Source organism: Mytilus edulis, chromosome 1 (assembly GCF_963676685.1).
Source record: "Mytilus edulis chromosome 1, xbMytEdul2.2, whole genome shotgun sequence".
NCBI classification, from domain to species: Eukaryota; Metazoa; Mollusca; class Bivalvia; order Mytilida; family Mytilidae; genus Mytilus; species Mytilus edulis.
Genome location: NC_092344.1, coordinates 21,415,496 through 21,428,985, shown reverse-complemented (window position 1 = coordinate 21,428,985; position 13,490 = coordinate 21,415,496). Strand labels below are relative to the sequence as shown.

Sequence of the window (13,490 nt, the reverse complement as noted above, 5' to 3'; positions counted from 1 at the left end):
TCCCCTGGAGAAGAATCCCAATTTGAAAAAAAAATGGCTTAAAATTATTCCCAAAAAGACAATTTTTTTCCCAAACAGTCCAGACTTGGTAGTTATTGTGCATGAATACAAACTGAAAAACACCCATTTAAACATTTTTCATGCCTAGAAGAACTATATGTGCAGATTTGAGGGTCTATTTATGTATCATCACTGACAATAAGGGGTCTTGTTTCAAATGGGGGTTTGCCTCTTGGAAGGGTGTCAGCAAATTGAAATTCCAGTCAAATTCATGGTTTATTATAAATTTCCCAATTTGATAAAAATGATGCATATTTTCCCAATAAAAAAGGGAAGAGGTAGTTTTGAAAAAAGCCATCAATATCACTGCATGATCTCCTTATTGCTAAAATGACACCCTGCTGCATAAAATCTTTTCAAAATGTCGGCAAAACATAAGTGAATTTCAATAGATATAGGAAGATGTGGTATGAGTGCCAATGAAACAACTCTCCATCCAAGTCCCTATTTATTAAGTAAACCATTCAACAATTATGAAATCATTAGCAAGTTTTCAGCTTAACATCTTTAGATATTTTAAATGTAACATCGACACCCTTCTTTCTTTTAAATGGTAGAAATTTGTAATGTAAACAAATAGGTTGTTTCATTTTTACTTGTGCATTATGTATTATTGGTTATACACTTTGTTTTCATACAGGCGCTTTAAGTATCAAACATGTGTTATACATAACACACTGTTACCACTTAAAATCATCTGATTTAATTTCCTAAATATACATGTAGTCGTTTTGTTTTACAAATAAGTACACTTTTCAGTATTCAGAAGGAACAAACACGCTCAACTAAGATGATTTAAAGCTTGATTTTACTTGTACAAACACATATTTAGCATTGATTGAATATTGACCTCCACATAAGTTTTCAATATTCAATATATTGACTGTCACATATTTTTTTAGAATTTAATAAATTGACTGCCATGTTTTTTAAATATATCAATATCATGGTTTTAAAGATTCTTTTAACCTTTTCTTTTAAATGCCTTCGTTATAAAAACTATGCAACATTCAATATAAACATAGAAGGTATTCAAGTGTTTTTTTTGTTTGTTGAGTTTACAAATCAATTGTGACTTTTAGCAGAGATTTTGAAACATTAAAATAATTAAATGCATATCAAAAAGATTTACCTTGGTATGTTGTTCTTTGGATCTTCACTATCGTTTGCCAAACCACCAAACAAATAAGCTTTGTTTCCTAGTAAGGTAAAACTATGTCCTGTTCAAACAAAGAAAAAAAACTTAAACATGTGATATATATGTGATAATAATTACATGTGTGAAACAGAACTGTCTATCTTTTTTGTTGTGAATGTGCAGATCTGAAAATGATACAGAAACCATCAGTTATTATGTAAAACAATCAAGTGCTTACCAGCCTTCAAGGTGTCTGTAACACCAAGTACAACTCTTATGTGAAACCCATATCAAGCTGTGTGGTGTCAATCTCTTATAAACAAGTCTTCTTCCTCACAAACATACATGTGATGTATATTATGTTTAACCCAATGATATATTAGACTGGAAAATATTAGATTGGAAAATATTAAGACTGGAAATTGCAGTCTACTGATACTCCTAGCTGGTTTGCAAAACAAATATTAATAAAACTTTTGAATCAATCATGGAAAACACATAAATACATTGTACAATCATAGAAATCAATTACATTTATTAGATTATATGTTGCAAATGAAAAACACATTGCTTACCTAGCCTTGGGCATGGTGGAACCCCATTCTTTGGAGGTCTAGGTTTTAATCTTTTCCATTCCCATCGACTGGCTTGCAATTCATAGAGCTCATTAGAATATTTTCCATACTCCACCATTCCACCGAACACCAAAATTCTTGTTCCATCACAAACAAAGCCATAGGCTGCACATCCTGGTGGGATATCTCCTCTAACAGCTGGGACAAACCACTGGTTGGTTGCTGAAAGTGATCAAAATTAAACATACTTAAACACAGTATGCTTCAAACATATTTACAGGTAAATAGATTTTATATTAAAATTAGATATATAGGCACCCAAATTTGTATGGAAAATGTGCCATTTTACAACCACATAGGCTATGTTGGGGAGTGTACTGTGCTGGTATTCATACTGGTACATGACATGTATGTTCCATACATGTTACTTTCATAATAAGTATTATAACTAAAGTACCTTAAAATCCTATGTCGATCACCTTGATCTTTGTGCATTATCAACAATAACCAATCTCTAAAACTGTAAGTTAAAATATATTTCTATAGCGACCAACAGACTAAAATGTCTTTTTGGTTGATCATGTTCAACTTCTTTTTTACTCTAAACAGTAACTTTCTAGTTTCTATATTTTTTCACAAAATGAGAAAAGGGTAATAATTGAAGTGCAATAATGAGGTGCCTGACATCCTATGTTCAGGGGTCACCACACTTTAAAATTATAGGGAGAAGTCACTTCTCCCTGGCAGCCATACAGGGAGAAGTGAAGACCCAACAGGGAGACTTCAGGGAGAAGTGAAGGCCCAACAGGGAGACTTCAAGGAAAATCGACAGATCGCTTTTATACTTTTCATGAATAAAAAAATGAATAAGAATCTATACCTTTTTGTTACTTTTCTAATAATTTTTGCATGACAATTGCTAAGGAAGTACATTTTGTAAGTCCTTGTCTTGCCATGCTTGTAGTCTGAAATACTTTCTTATTTACATATGTAACTATGCAAAATTGTAAAAAAATATCATGACATACGGACCATAAGTTAATGGCATAAGAGCTTTGTTTATTTTTGTAGGTCTGAATGAATTGAAGATTTGACATGGTTCAAACTATGCTGCATTTCAAAGATTTTTAAATTAAACCAAGTCCAAGAACCTTTTAAAACAAAAATAATAATCAATTAAGAAAAGTTAAAATACGATTTCACTGTCTTTCATAGCTAATTTAACGATTCAAAAATGTATTTGTTCTTAAAATAATATTTCAATAAGAATTCAGAGAGAAAATTGTTTGACGTGTGTTGAAAACGTAAAGTATAACTGTTAACTTCAAATCGTGTACATGTAATCGCACACGTTTGCGGTATTTACATGGAAATGCCGATTTCCAAAATCAAGTTGCCGTTAGAAATGTATTTAATTGATTCTAAAACACTTCACGAGTGTTTAAATATGACTAAATCAACAAAAAGTAACATTGGAAAAGTCGTATTTTTCATAACCGGAATTGAATAGGAACTTGTAAATCAAAAACAAATACGGTGCGATCCGCGTAAAAAATTCTTACTTTATATTTTTTACAAATATACGACTTTGGAAGTAAATATTGCCGTTCCTAATCAAATTAATGAGCAGATATTCATTGAAATACTGTTTAAAGGACCTTTAGCTGAAACAAAGCACATGTATCAGTCTGTAAAACAAAATCCTGAACGAAAAACCGACTGCGTTTTGTAGTTTATAATCGTTGTGCTGGTTTCCGGCAGTGTACTTACTTTGTACGTAGTAAAAATACAAGCAGATACCAGTTGATAATATTCCGTTTTTGAAAAGAAATCTGAAATTTTTTATGGGGCATCACATATTGTCAGTAAATATAAGAAAATCAAAATTAATAGTGCATATCAATATGGATTAGGTAGATGATGAGAGTTGAAAAGATGAAATGGCGCCATCTACAATTTTCAATAACAAAGATGGCGGACAATTAACAATCATAACAAAATCGAGATTTTTCTTTTTCTTGCTTATAGTTTACCCGGGCAAGCAATTTTTATGTTGCAGTATGATACTATCGCGGAGAAATCAGTTCTGAATTTGAAAACATGCTTTTTATTTCAATACCTATCGGTTGTTTACGTTTGAATCGAGAATTTTTCAAAAATCACGAGGCGACATTGGGAAATTTTACTGAAAATCGAGGGCGACATAAACTTCTCCCTGGAGCTTCTCTAAAGCGAAGTGGGGAGACCTAGAGCGTCGCTCACTTCCCCTGGTGTGGTGACCCCTGCTATGTTGACTATCTTTTGCTGTTTTAAGAATTTTTCACCAAAAAAATATGGTAAAGTAAAACCGCTTCCATTTATAGCATGACCCAAAATCATCTGAATCAAATTAGAGCATTAATTTGGTCAAAGGGTCCTGATCATGAAATCCTGTGCTTAAAAAAATGAAATCCAGAGGTCCCAAATTTAAAGAAATTTTTAATCCAAAATCCTGAAATTTGAAAAAAGAACTCTGGGATCCTGAAAGGATTTATTCCAAAATCGTATGTTTGAAAACAACCGATCCTGAAGTTCCAAAAACTAGCTCACGATGATCTATGTGCATACATTTTTATTTAAGAAATTACACAGATGGATTCATGACAAAATTGTGTTTTGGTGATGGTGATGTGTTTGTAGATCTTACTTTACTGAACATTCTTGCTACTTACAATTTTCTCTTTCTATAATTAACTTGGCCCTTTCGTTAAAGAGGAAAATATTTTGTAAAAATTTACCAAATTAATGAAAATTGTTAAAAATTTACTGTAAAGGGCAATAACTCCTTAAGGGGTCAATTGACCATTTTGGTCATGTTGACTTATTTGTAGATCTTACTTTTCTTAACACTATTGCTGTTTACAGTATATCTCTATCTACAGTGATATTGTTGTCTTTTTTCAAAACTACCTCTACCGTTTTTTATTGGGAAAATTGCATATTTTTTATTGAAATTGGGAAATTTTTATATTTTTGATTCTAAACACATCTCCGATTTTTTGCTGACCTTTGCTGTCTTTTTTGCACTGTTTTTTCATGTATATTTTGGTTGTCAGACATTTTCAACCTGAAAGGTACTTTTCGAGAGGGGAGTGAAACCAAAACAATGATGGTACTTAATGCATTGAAAACCATGTGTCTTACAAACACCATGATGATTCTGATCAGAAAACTGGATCTCAAAAGTGCTTTCTAATATCAAAATAATAACATGAATACGAAATTTACAAACATTACTACCAATGCCATCACTGATTTGGGAAAATGTTGAACTTTTTGGGAGGAATTTTAAGCCATTTTTTTTAGTAATTGGGAATTTTCTCTAAGGGAAAAGGCCGAATTTCGGCTGTAATTTGAGGCAAACAATATCACTGATCTATAATAGTATTCAAGATAATAACCACAAATGGCAAAATTTCTTTAAAAATTACCAAGATGGGGGCAGCAACCCAACAACCAGTTGTCCAATTCATCTGAAAATTTCAGGTCAGTTAGATATTGACTAGTCCGAGATTACTCTGACGTCCAACGGCTGTTTTGCCAGACAAGCTGGGGCCGTGAACGTCAGATTTATGCCCGGACAGATTGATGCCCTATTTATATAATTCCAAGGCCGTCAGTAGGCACCAGAAGCGACGAAGCAGCGCATCTATTTTGGGTGGGCAAATATCCACTTTTTGATATGGGACGAGCTGACGTCCCACGGCCCGAGCTTGTCTGGCAAAACAGCAGTTGGACGTCCGAGTAATCTTGGCCTAGATATTGACTTGATAAACAATGTAACCAATTTGCTCTAAATGCTTTAGTAATAGAGTTATAAGCCAAAATCTACATTTTACCCCTATGTTCTATTTTTAGCCATGACAGCCATCTTGGTTGGTTGGCCAGGTCACCCGACACATTTTTTAAACTAGATACCCCAATGATGATTGTGGCCCAAGTTTATTTTAATTTGGCCCAGCAGTTTCAGAGGAGAAGATTCTTCAAGTTAACAGACAACAACGGACAACAGACGCCAAGTGATGAGAAAAAGGTCCTGCTCCCTTCATATTAACTGGACTTAAAAAATATGTCGTCCTAAGATCAAGAATTTAAAATTTTTATTAGCCATATGGTGAACAAACCCAATATCTTCTCCATAGTTCAATTTTAACAAAGAATGTAAACTCAAAGACCTTCCATATCTTTTAATTTTAAATTAATCATTACTTTAACGCATGAAGTGAAATTTTAAATTTATTTCCCCAGTAGAACCCTATCTTTAACCTTTGGTGACCCCATGTTATGAGGTCATTTCCGGTATAAAAAAAAACTGTTACACATTCATTCCGTAATCAAAATAAAATTATACCGACACTTCTGAAAATAGGAAATGGGAATAATAATCAAAAAGATCTTATTTTTAAATTTAAATCAATGACGTCTTCTCGGCTGTCCGATAAGTTTAGCAAAACAATCCGCCATTTTGATTTATTCAACTCTGCGTTCAGTTGAGAAAACCTTTCTCCAATCGCTAAAATAAACGTAAAATAACATTGTAACATTTCCAATGACAAAAATAAAGTTGCATTTGATTTTTGCAATTCATCAAAAGAATATCAAGTATTCAAATCTTTCAATATCAATGAAATATTGAATAAAACAGAGATGTAGGGTGCCGCCATCTTTGTTTTTGCCGCAAAAAAGTTCCCCCATTGAAGGAGCATTACCATTTTAATGTTTCAAACATCAAAATAAATACATATATCAAAACCTGTTTATTAAGAGCAAATGCATTTCTATTGTTTAATTGACAGAATCACTCGTATGGGGGAATGAAAATTCATGTAGTTTGACAGTTAACAATGATGGCTGCCATTTTGTATTCCGAAGAGCTGTAAACAAAACATACCGGTATTGTACACATGCAGCTCGTCGACGATCCCTTCATTTCCACCACCAAAAATGACCATTAAATCTTTGATTGCAACAGCACGGTGTCCATGTCGAGGTCTTGGACATGGTCCCGATGCATTTGTTAGCCTTTTCCATTTCAATATGGGTGCCGCCATGTTTAAATTAACCCACAATGCATCTGGCTACCCCGTATGTCCAAACAAAATTTGAATATCACATGACAAAATTAAAACGTGAATCAAGAAAAAATGAATGTGTTTTTACAAGTACACTTTAATTTCAACTGTCCTCATTAATTTCTTTAATTACATATTGAAAATTTATTCTGATAATTTATTTTTATTGTTATTTTGTGTCAACTGGTTCCTAGTCGGGAAAGCAGCTTTTCTAAAAATAGATCAGGAAAACACCTTTGAACGTTATTGTGTGAAGAAACGAGTACCATTGGATTCTGTTGCAAACAATTACACAAGGGTAACAAGAGTTTCCGCTCATAGTTATTTTTTTTCAATTATTTGTTGATACATAAATATATATTTCTCACTGAACAATCACAGATCAACTAAGACTAAGACATGATATTATTTAATATAAATAAGGGCATGATGGTGAGGACAAGATCATAAAACAGTAAAATATATGATTTTTTTTTTATTTAGATGGACAAATATGGCCGTATTTTCAACTCAAAAATTGCTCTGTGTGCAGACTTACATGTGCAGTTTGGAAAGTTTTAAGGCCTAGCATCCACAAGATGTATTAAAGTTAATAAATGTATTTTGCATATCAGAAAGATGAAATCTTTTTTAGAATTTACTGGGCATTTTTTGCCTTCCTGTAGAAGGTGTCCTTGATTGGCATGGACAATAGATCTCTACACATTTTAATATAGGTGAGTTAAAGAGTTTTAACTGAGTGGACAGTATCAAAGTAATTCAGGTGTTTGTTTATTTTTACATCTTCTGCAGGAAGGGAAAAAAATGCCCATCAAAATCCAAAAACGATTTTATCTTTTTGAAGCACAAAATGCATTTAACTTTTATATATCTAGTGGATGCCAGGCCTTAAAACTTTCCAAACTTTACAGGTAAGTCTGCACACAGAGTAATTTTAGAGGTGAAAATACGGCCATATTTGTCCATTTGTTATGATGAACCTTAAAGAAAATTATGAACTGATTGAATCTGATAAAACATTAAGTAACCAAGATCCATCACGAGACATTACTTGGTTCCAAAGTGGGCATTGAAAACAGGACATGAAATTATTGTGATTTTCCAAAAATATACACTGTGTGGTTGATAATATAATGTATGATATACAATGCACATGAATAAGTCATGATGTAACCAGAGACATATATATGTAAGCCAAAAAAATGTGTCCCATGAAATTGTGTCTTCTTGAACTATATTTCACAGTTCATCTGTGAAATTCATTCACAGGACAGAATATCACATTTGTGAACTATAAAATAGTGTCTCCCTTAGTGAAAAATTGTCCCTAGTACTTGGACATAATTTCATGGATGGTTTATAAAAATATGTCACAATCTACACATACACATACATATTTGTATATATGTCTCTGATGTAACTGAACATGAATTAATCTAAAATATCTATGTTGTTTGAAGACAGTATTTTCACGGAAAATGGATTAGAAGATGATTTTTTTATTAAGAGACCTCCACTTTAAAGCACTGTTTTTAATGAATTGACCCAATTCTTCCATAGATTTACTCCTGCAAAGTGGAAAGGATTAATATAAGTTGCAATAACTTGTTTCCCAATCCACTATGAATACATGTTTAAACTAAATTAAACATTCTTTTTACATTTATAAACGGATAAAATATGACAGAACAGTTTTTGTAATATGCCTGGCAACTGTTCTATCAAAATTCAAACCCATGCATATTACAAGAACTGTTCTGTCATATTTTATCCGTTTATAAATGTAAAAAGAATGTTTAATTTAAAGCAGAGGTCTCTTAATAAAAAAATCATATTAAACAACATAGATATTTTATATTAATTCATGTTCAGTTACATCAGAGACATACATACAAATATGTATGTGTATATGTAGATTGTGACAAATGTTGTGTGCAGCATTGACTATTCAAAATACATGTAGTAGTCAAGGGTCTTTGATATTGTGATGACTGCTGTCAGAGTGGAAAGCTGTTTGATCTAAGAAGGGGTCAAGGCATGCTTTAATTTATAAATAGATTTATATAATGTTGACAGTAATAATTGGATTAAAATGCAGTGAGGTAACTTGAAACTGGCTTTATTGTGTCAAAACCAAATTAGTTGTACTTTGAATTTTTTTTATTTTAGAGGAAATATTTACATACAAGAATATAATGGCAGAAAACTTAACCACAACAAATATGACAAAGAAAAGAGTAAAACCTGAGAATTGTGAAGATTCTTTAGGAAAACAAAAAGCCACAGATCAAAATGATGCTGAAATTGACAGTAAGAAATTAAATTTTAAGGAAATTGTATTTTGTTTTAATCAAATACTGTTTCTTCAATTCTGGAAATTCAGACACATTGAAATGATGATGGTGACCATAAAACCTGTGTAGTGCCTATTTAAGTCATATTCTTCATTACCCTGCAGAAGCAGTATGCATTAAAAAGACAGCAATCCAACAACACAATAAACCCAAAAGCCATTCAGACATAATCATATGGTCCTCAACAGTAGGCAAGTTTCTGGAAAAATTTCTTACTTACTTACTTACTGCCCTTGTACGCCATTGGAAAAATTTTCTTTATACTTTAATAACATAATTGTATTAAGGTATATTTAGGGGGGGGGGGGGGGGATCTTGAGACAATCCCCTGTGGCAAGTTTCTGTTCCAAAAGTCAATCACTCTTAAAGTCAATTTTATTTTACAATATTTACCCAACTAATATGTTTTATTTGTATATTTACAGGTTTTGCCATGTACAAGGTGATGTTCAGAGCATTTCTAAGTGTAATTTTACCATCCTGTTCCATTTTTTACCTAGTCTACATGGGTGTGTTTGATTCAGTCTTCACAGAGAATGGGATTGAACATTATGCTGAGAGACCAGGGCTAGGAATGAAAGCTCTGTTACCAAAGTGGATGAAGATGCCACTTAATTCAGCCGTTAATTTTGGATATGTTATAATGGCAGCGTATTGGTGTGCTTATACATCAGCAGCCTTCCAAGCAAACAGGATAACACTAATAGATGCATATATATCCTATATATTCAATTTTATGGCTGGTTGTTATGGCCCTATACAACTTTTACGAATTCTAACTCAGCTTCCACAATTTGCTGTTTTAGATCAATGGTATACATACCCACTCTTTATGTGGGTGTTTGTGTGGGGACACTTTCTAACTTCTGGTTGGAACTTGATTTTCATAATTCAATGTATGATATTTTCAGTTGGTAGCTATACTTTGACATTATATACAGATGTAGGATTTGAGATTGCACTTGGAGTTCATATAATTATATCAATAATTGGAGCTATATTAGCCTATCAAAAATTTCCATCTAGTGATTGTAAATATCCGTTTGTAATGTCTATCCTATGTTGTGCTGGGTTTGTTGGATTGAAACTAATTGATTTAGATTTACCAAAGGTGCATCCTATTTTTACAAAAATTTCAGGACATTTTTTGTCAAAGATTGCAGACATTTATCAGATTCATTATGTAAACATGTACTTTTTTGCTTTGACATTTTATAAGCATAACTTTGAAAGCAAGAAAAGTATGTGAATCAACTGAAACAATTATATGTAATATGCTCTGCTATGAACAGCATCTAGGTTTTTCCTTTTTTGCCATGTGAACAACAGATTCCATACAGTTTAAATTTTGTTGGAAATAAATGAAATTTATAAAAAAAATTAACCACCCATGTTAAAACATTTCATATTGTTTCAAGAACAAATGATGCTGTTGACCATAGTTCTGATCCCTTTTGATACATACTAGTAGTATGTGTTTATAACTTTGAGGAATCTGGGAACAAGTCTATCTGCACTATGTGTATAAAATTTCTGTTTGAAGTATTTTGTAGTCAAATTTGCTTTCCATTAGTTATGTCCCTTTGAACTTGATTTGTATTTATGGAGTCAAGTACACATTTTGTTTTCCCCAACTTCCTCTGCAAGCATTTGTTAGATTAACATGAAAATTGATCATTGTTGGATTTTAAGATGAACGTAGAGACATGGTCTGCAATATCAATTTATGTCTTTCAAAATTTGATTACAAAATAGTATCCAGCACACATCTTAATGTGACCTATTTTGGCATATGGATGTATTAAGATACTCTTCAAATTTTTGGAAAGATTGGAACTTGTTCTAAATCTTTCCTTAGGCACTGGCCTCCCCAACAACACAACAGGTTAGCTACTATTACTGCATGTATTCACACTGAAATATAGTTCCCTATAGTTCTCATGTTTGTGCACATAATACACATATAAACTGTGAAAAACGGGTATATTTTTTGGAGCAGTTCATTCAAGAATGTATGTAATTAAGGTGTGTTGATGTGCAGGCTTTTTTTTTTAAACATTTTGATTAGGTAATTGAGTATTGATACAATACCAGTATGATTGACAACTGTCATTATTACCAAACGATCAGGGACAAGGTGGACCTTAAATTACAATACCCCCAACTCCTAAACTGTCAATCAAATTGACCACATTACTTACCAACCTCAGTGTTACATAATTTTACTGACCCAATATACATCTGAATACACAAGTATTTGACCTCATAATTGAATACACAAATTATATATTAGATGTTTGATATATAAGAATGATAGATTTATTTATTGCCTATTACTTTTGATCTACATTACATAAAGTGATTCTGTAAATTATGTCTGAAAGATAAATTATTAAGGATTTACACGATCTTTTAAAAAAAAATTATATTTAAATATATATATGAATATATAAAAGGTACTCAAGTAAAGTCTATAATATACTTGATAAATTTCCAATAATCATCTGTAATAAATCAACAATTTTGGTTAGTTCACTTTTTTTTTTTTATCAGAAATTGGTTTGAAACAGTTTCAAAATTTTAAAACTTCATTATAACAAATCATTTTTTATTAATTTATTCCCCATCAATCATTATGTCTATATTAGTCATTTGAATTTTTATAAGAAGTAAATATATATTTTTGCTATCAAGAAAATTCTGCATTTCAATAAAATAAGTTTTTTAATTTGTTTACGTTGAAAAAGTACATTTTCAATGCCCTGTGCTGAAAAAATACTTTATAACTTGATCAAAAGGCACTCTACAACCTTTAATCTTCAATGTCGTATAACCTATGTTTCAACAAACAAAATGCCCCAAAACAACATTTCTAGATTATTTTTGTTGACACTTTAAAGTTGTTAGCTGTTGGTCATAGAACTTACGTCTTACAAGGAATTGGTAACATTTACTAGAAGAATTTTTGATTTGCAATTTTTTTTTTTTTTTTTTTTTTTTTATAAACATGTTCAAAACAGGCAACATTATTTGGATGAGATATAAACTGCAGTATAAATAAAATCGTGCAAATTAAGAGACCCATATCATTTAATTTGAGCTCATTTTATCTTCATACTAGAAAAGCACTTTTATTCCTGCTATAGACCTGCTGTTAATACAATTTCAGCAATACTGTTTTATTAATGCTCTTTTGTCCCCACCATACCTTAATATGAAATTATTCAAACTACTCTTCCAATCTTTCCACAGGTGCTATCCAGCACTTTGATTTTGAAATATCATCATTCCACCTACATTTCCATAAGCAGCAAGACCATTTTTTTTCAAGTATAACTATTGGATAATTGTAAGAAGTACATTTCAAACTGGCATGGTTCATCTGACCTTGACCTCATATTCATAAATTCTTGATACATTGTATTGTTTTATATTTGTACGTGGTACTTATAGTCCAACCTTTATGATACAGATTGGATCAATTCAAGCATAAAAGATAACAGAAGGAGAGACATTCATTATGGATCATAACTATGACCTCTAGTTCATAGAAAGAATGGAAATTTTAAGCGTGTTACTTCAATAAAAACTATATTGTAGAATGGGGAGACAAATGCATTATATATAATTTATTTTTAGTGTAAAAACTATGTTTAATATTTGATGTGATATGTGACAGATGATTTTGATTTAACAAGATGCACAATTGTTAGTTCAATTTTAATATCCATAAATTTGTTCTGCAACAATGAAACAAAAAAATAACATGAATAATAAAAAAGATGATTTTATTGCTTACTTTAGCCACACAACTTCTGTCCTGGTACATGTGGTATGGCTACATGTATGTTTGTTTATATAAAGCTGGTTAAGGTGGTCGTTATTGCTAATATAATAAACCAGAGTATGTCTTTATTCAAAAATTTGTATTGTAAGCATGCCTGTCAAAAAGTAATCAGCTATAGAGTATGTAGTGACTGGATAGAGAACATGGATGCTTTAATGACATAGATCCTCATTGACCTTACATAAAAAAATACATCTTTATCGAGATATCCTAAATATTTAGATGTTGGTAGCTCACCTGTCACAGAGATACGGTGAGCATTACATGTCTGTCACCTGTTTTCAACTGTAAACTGTAACAAAATACTCACTCTGAAATTCTAAGCCTATTGAATTTGAATTTGCTTATAAGCAATTATTGCAGATGTTACAAAATTGAGACAAGAAGAAAATGATTATAAAACTT

General features: G+C 31.7%; 2 protein-coding genes across 3 annotated transcripts in view; one reads left to right on the top strand and one right to left on the bottom strand.

The window, feature by feature from the left end:
- LOC139527420 (host cell factor 1-like) overlaps nucleotides 1-6,923 on the bottom strand; it is a 28,984-nt gene extending 22,061 nt beyond the window's left edge. For both annotated transcript variants that reach the window (XM_071322881.1, XM_071322889.1), the window contains exons 1-3: nucleotides 6,704-6,923; nucleotides 1,774-1,995; nucleotides 1,193-1,280 (exon numbers count right to left, since the gene is read on the bottom strand). In XM_071322881.1, coding sequence (XP_071178982.1) covers nucleotides 1,193-1,280; nucleotides 1,774-1,995; nucleotides 6,704-6,863 — 470 coding nt within the window. In that variant the 5' untranslated portion in view covers nucleotides 6,864-6,923. The remainder of the gene's footprint in view (nucleotides 1-1,192; nucleotides 1,281-1,773; nucleotides 1,996-6,703) is intronic.
- A 148-nt stretch (nucleotides 6,924-7,071) lies between these two features.
- On the top strand, nucleotides 7,072-13,019 carry LOC139527435 (transmembrane protein 187-like). The gene is made up of 3 exons (XM_071322899.1): nucleotides 7,072-7,182; nucleotides 9,054-9,194; nucleotides 9,664-13,019. Exons 2-3 carry the CDS (start codon nucleotides 9,080-9,082, stop codon nucleotides 10,485-10,487), a joined length of 939 nt encoding a protein of 312 aa, XP_071179000.1. The 5' UTR covers nucleotides 7,072-7,182; nucleotides 9,054-9,079; the 3' UTR covers nucleotides 10,488-13,019.
- Nucleotides 13,020-13,490: the final 471 nt, after the last annotated feature.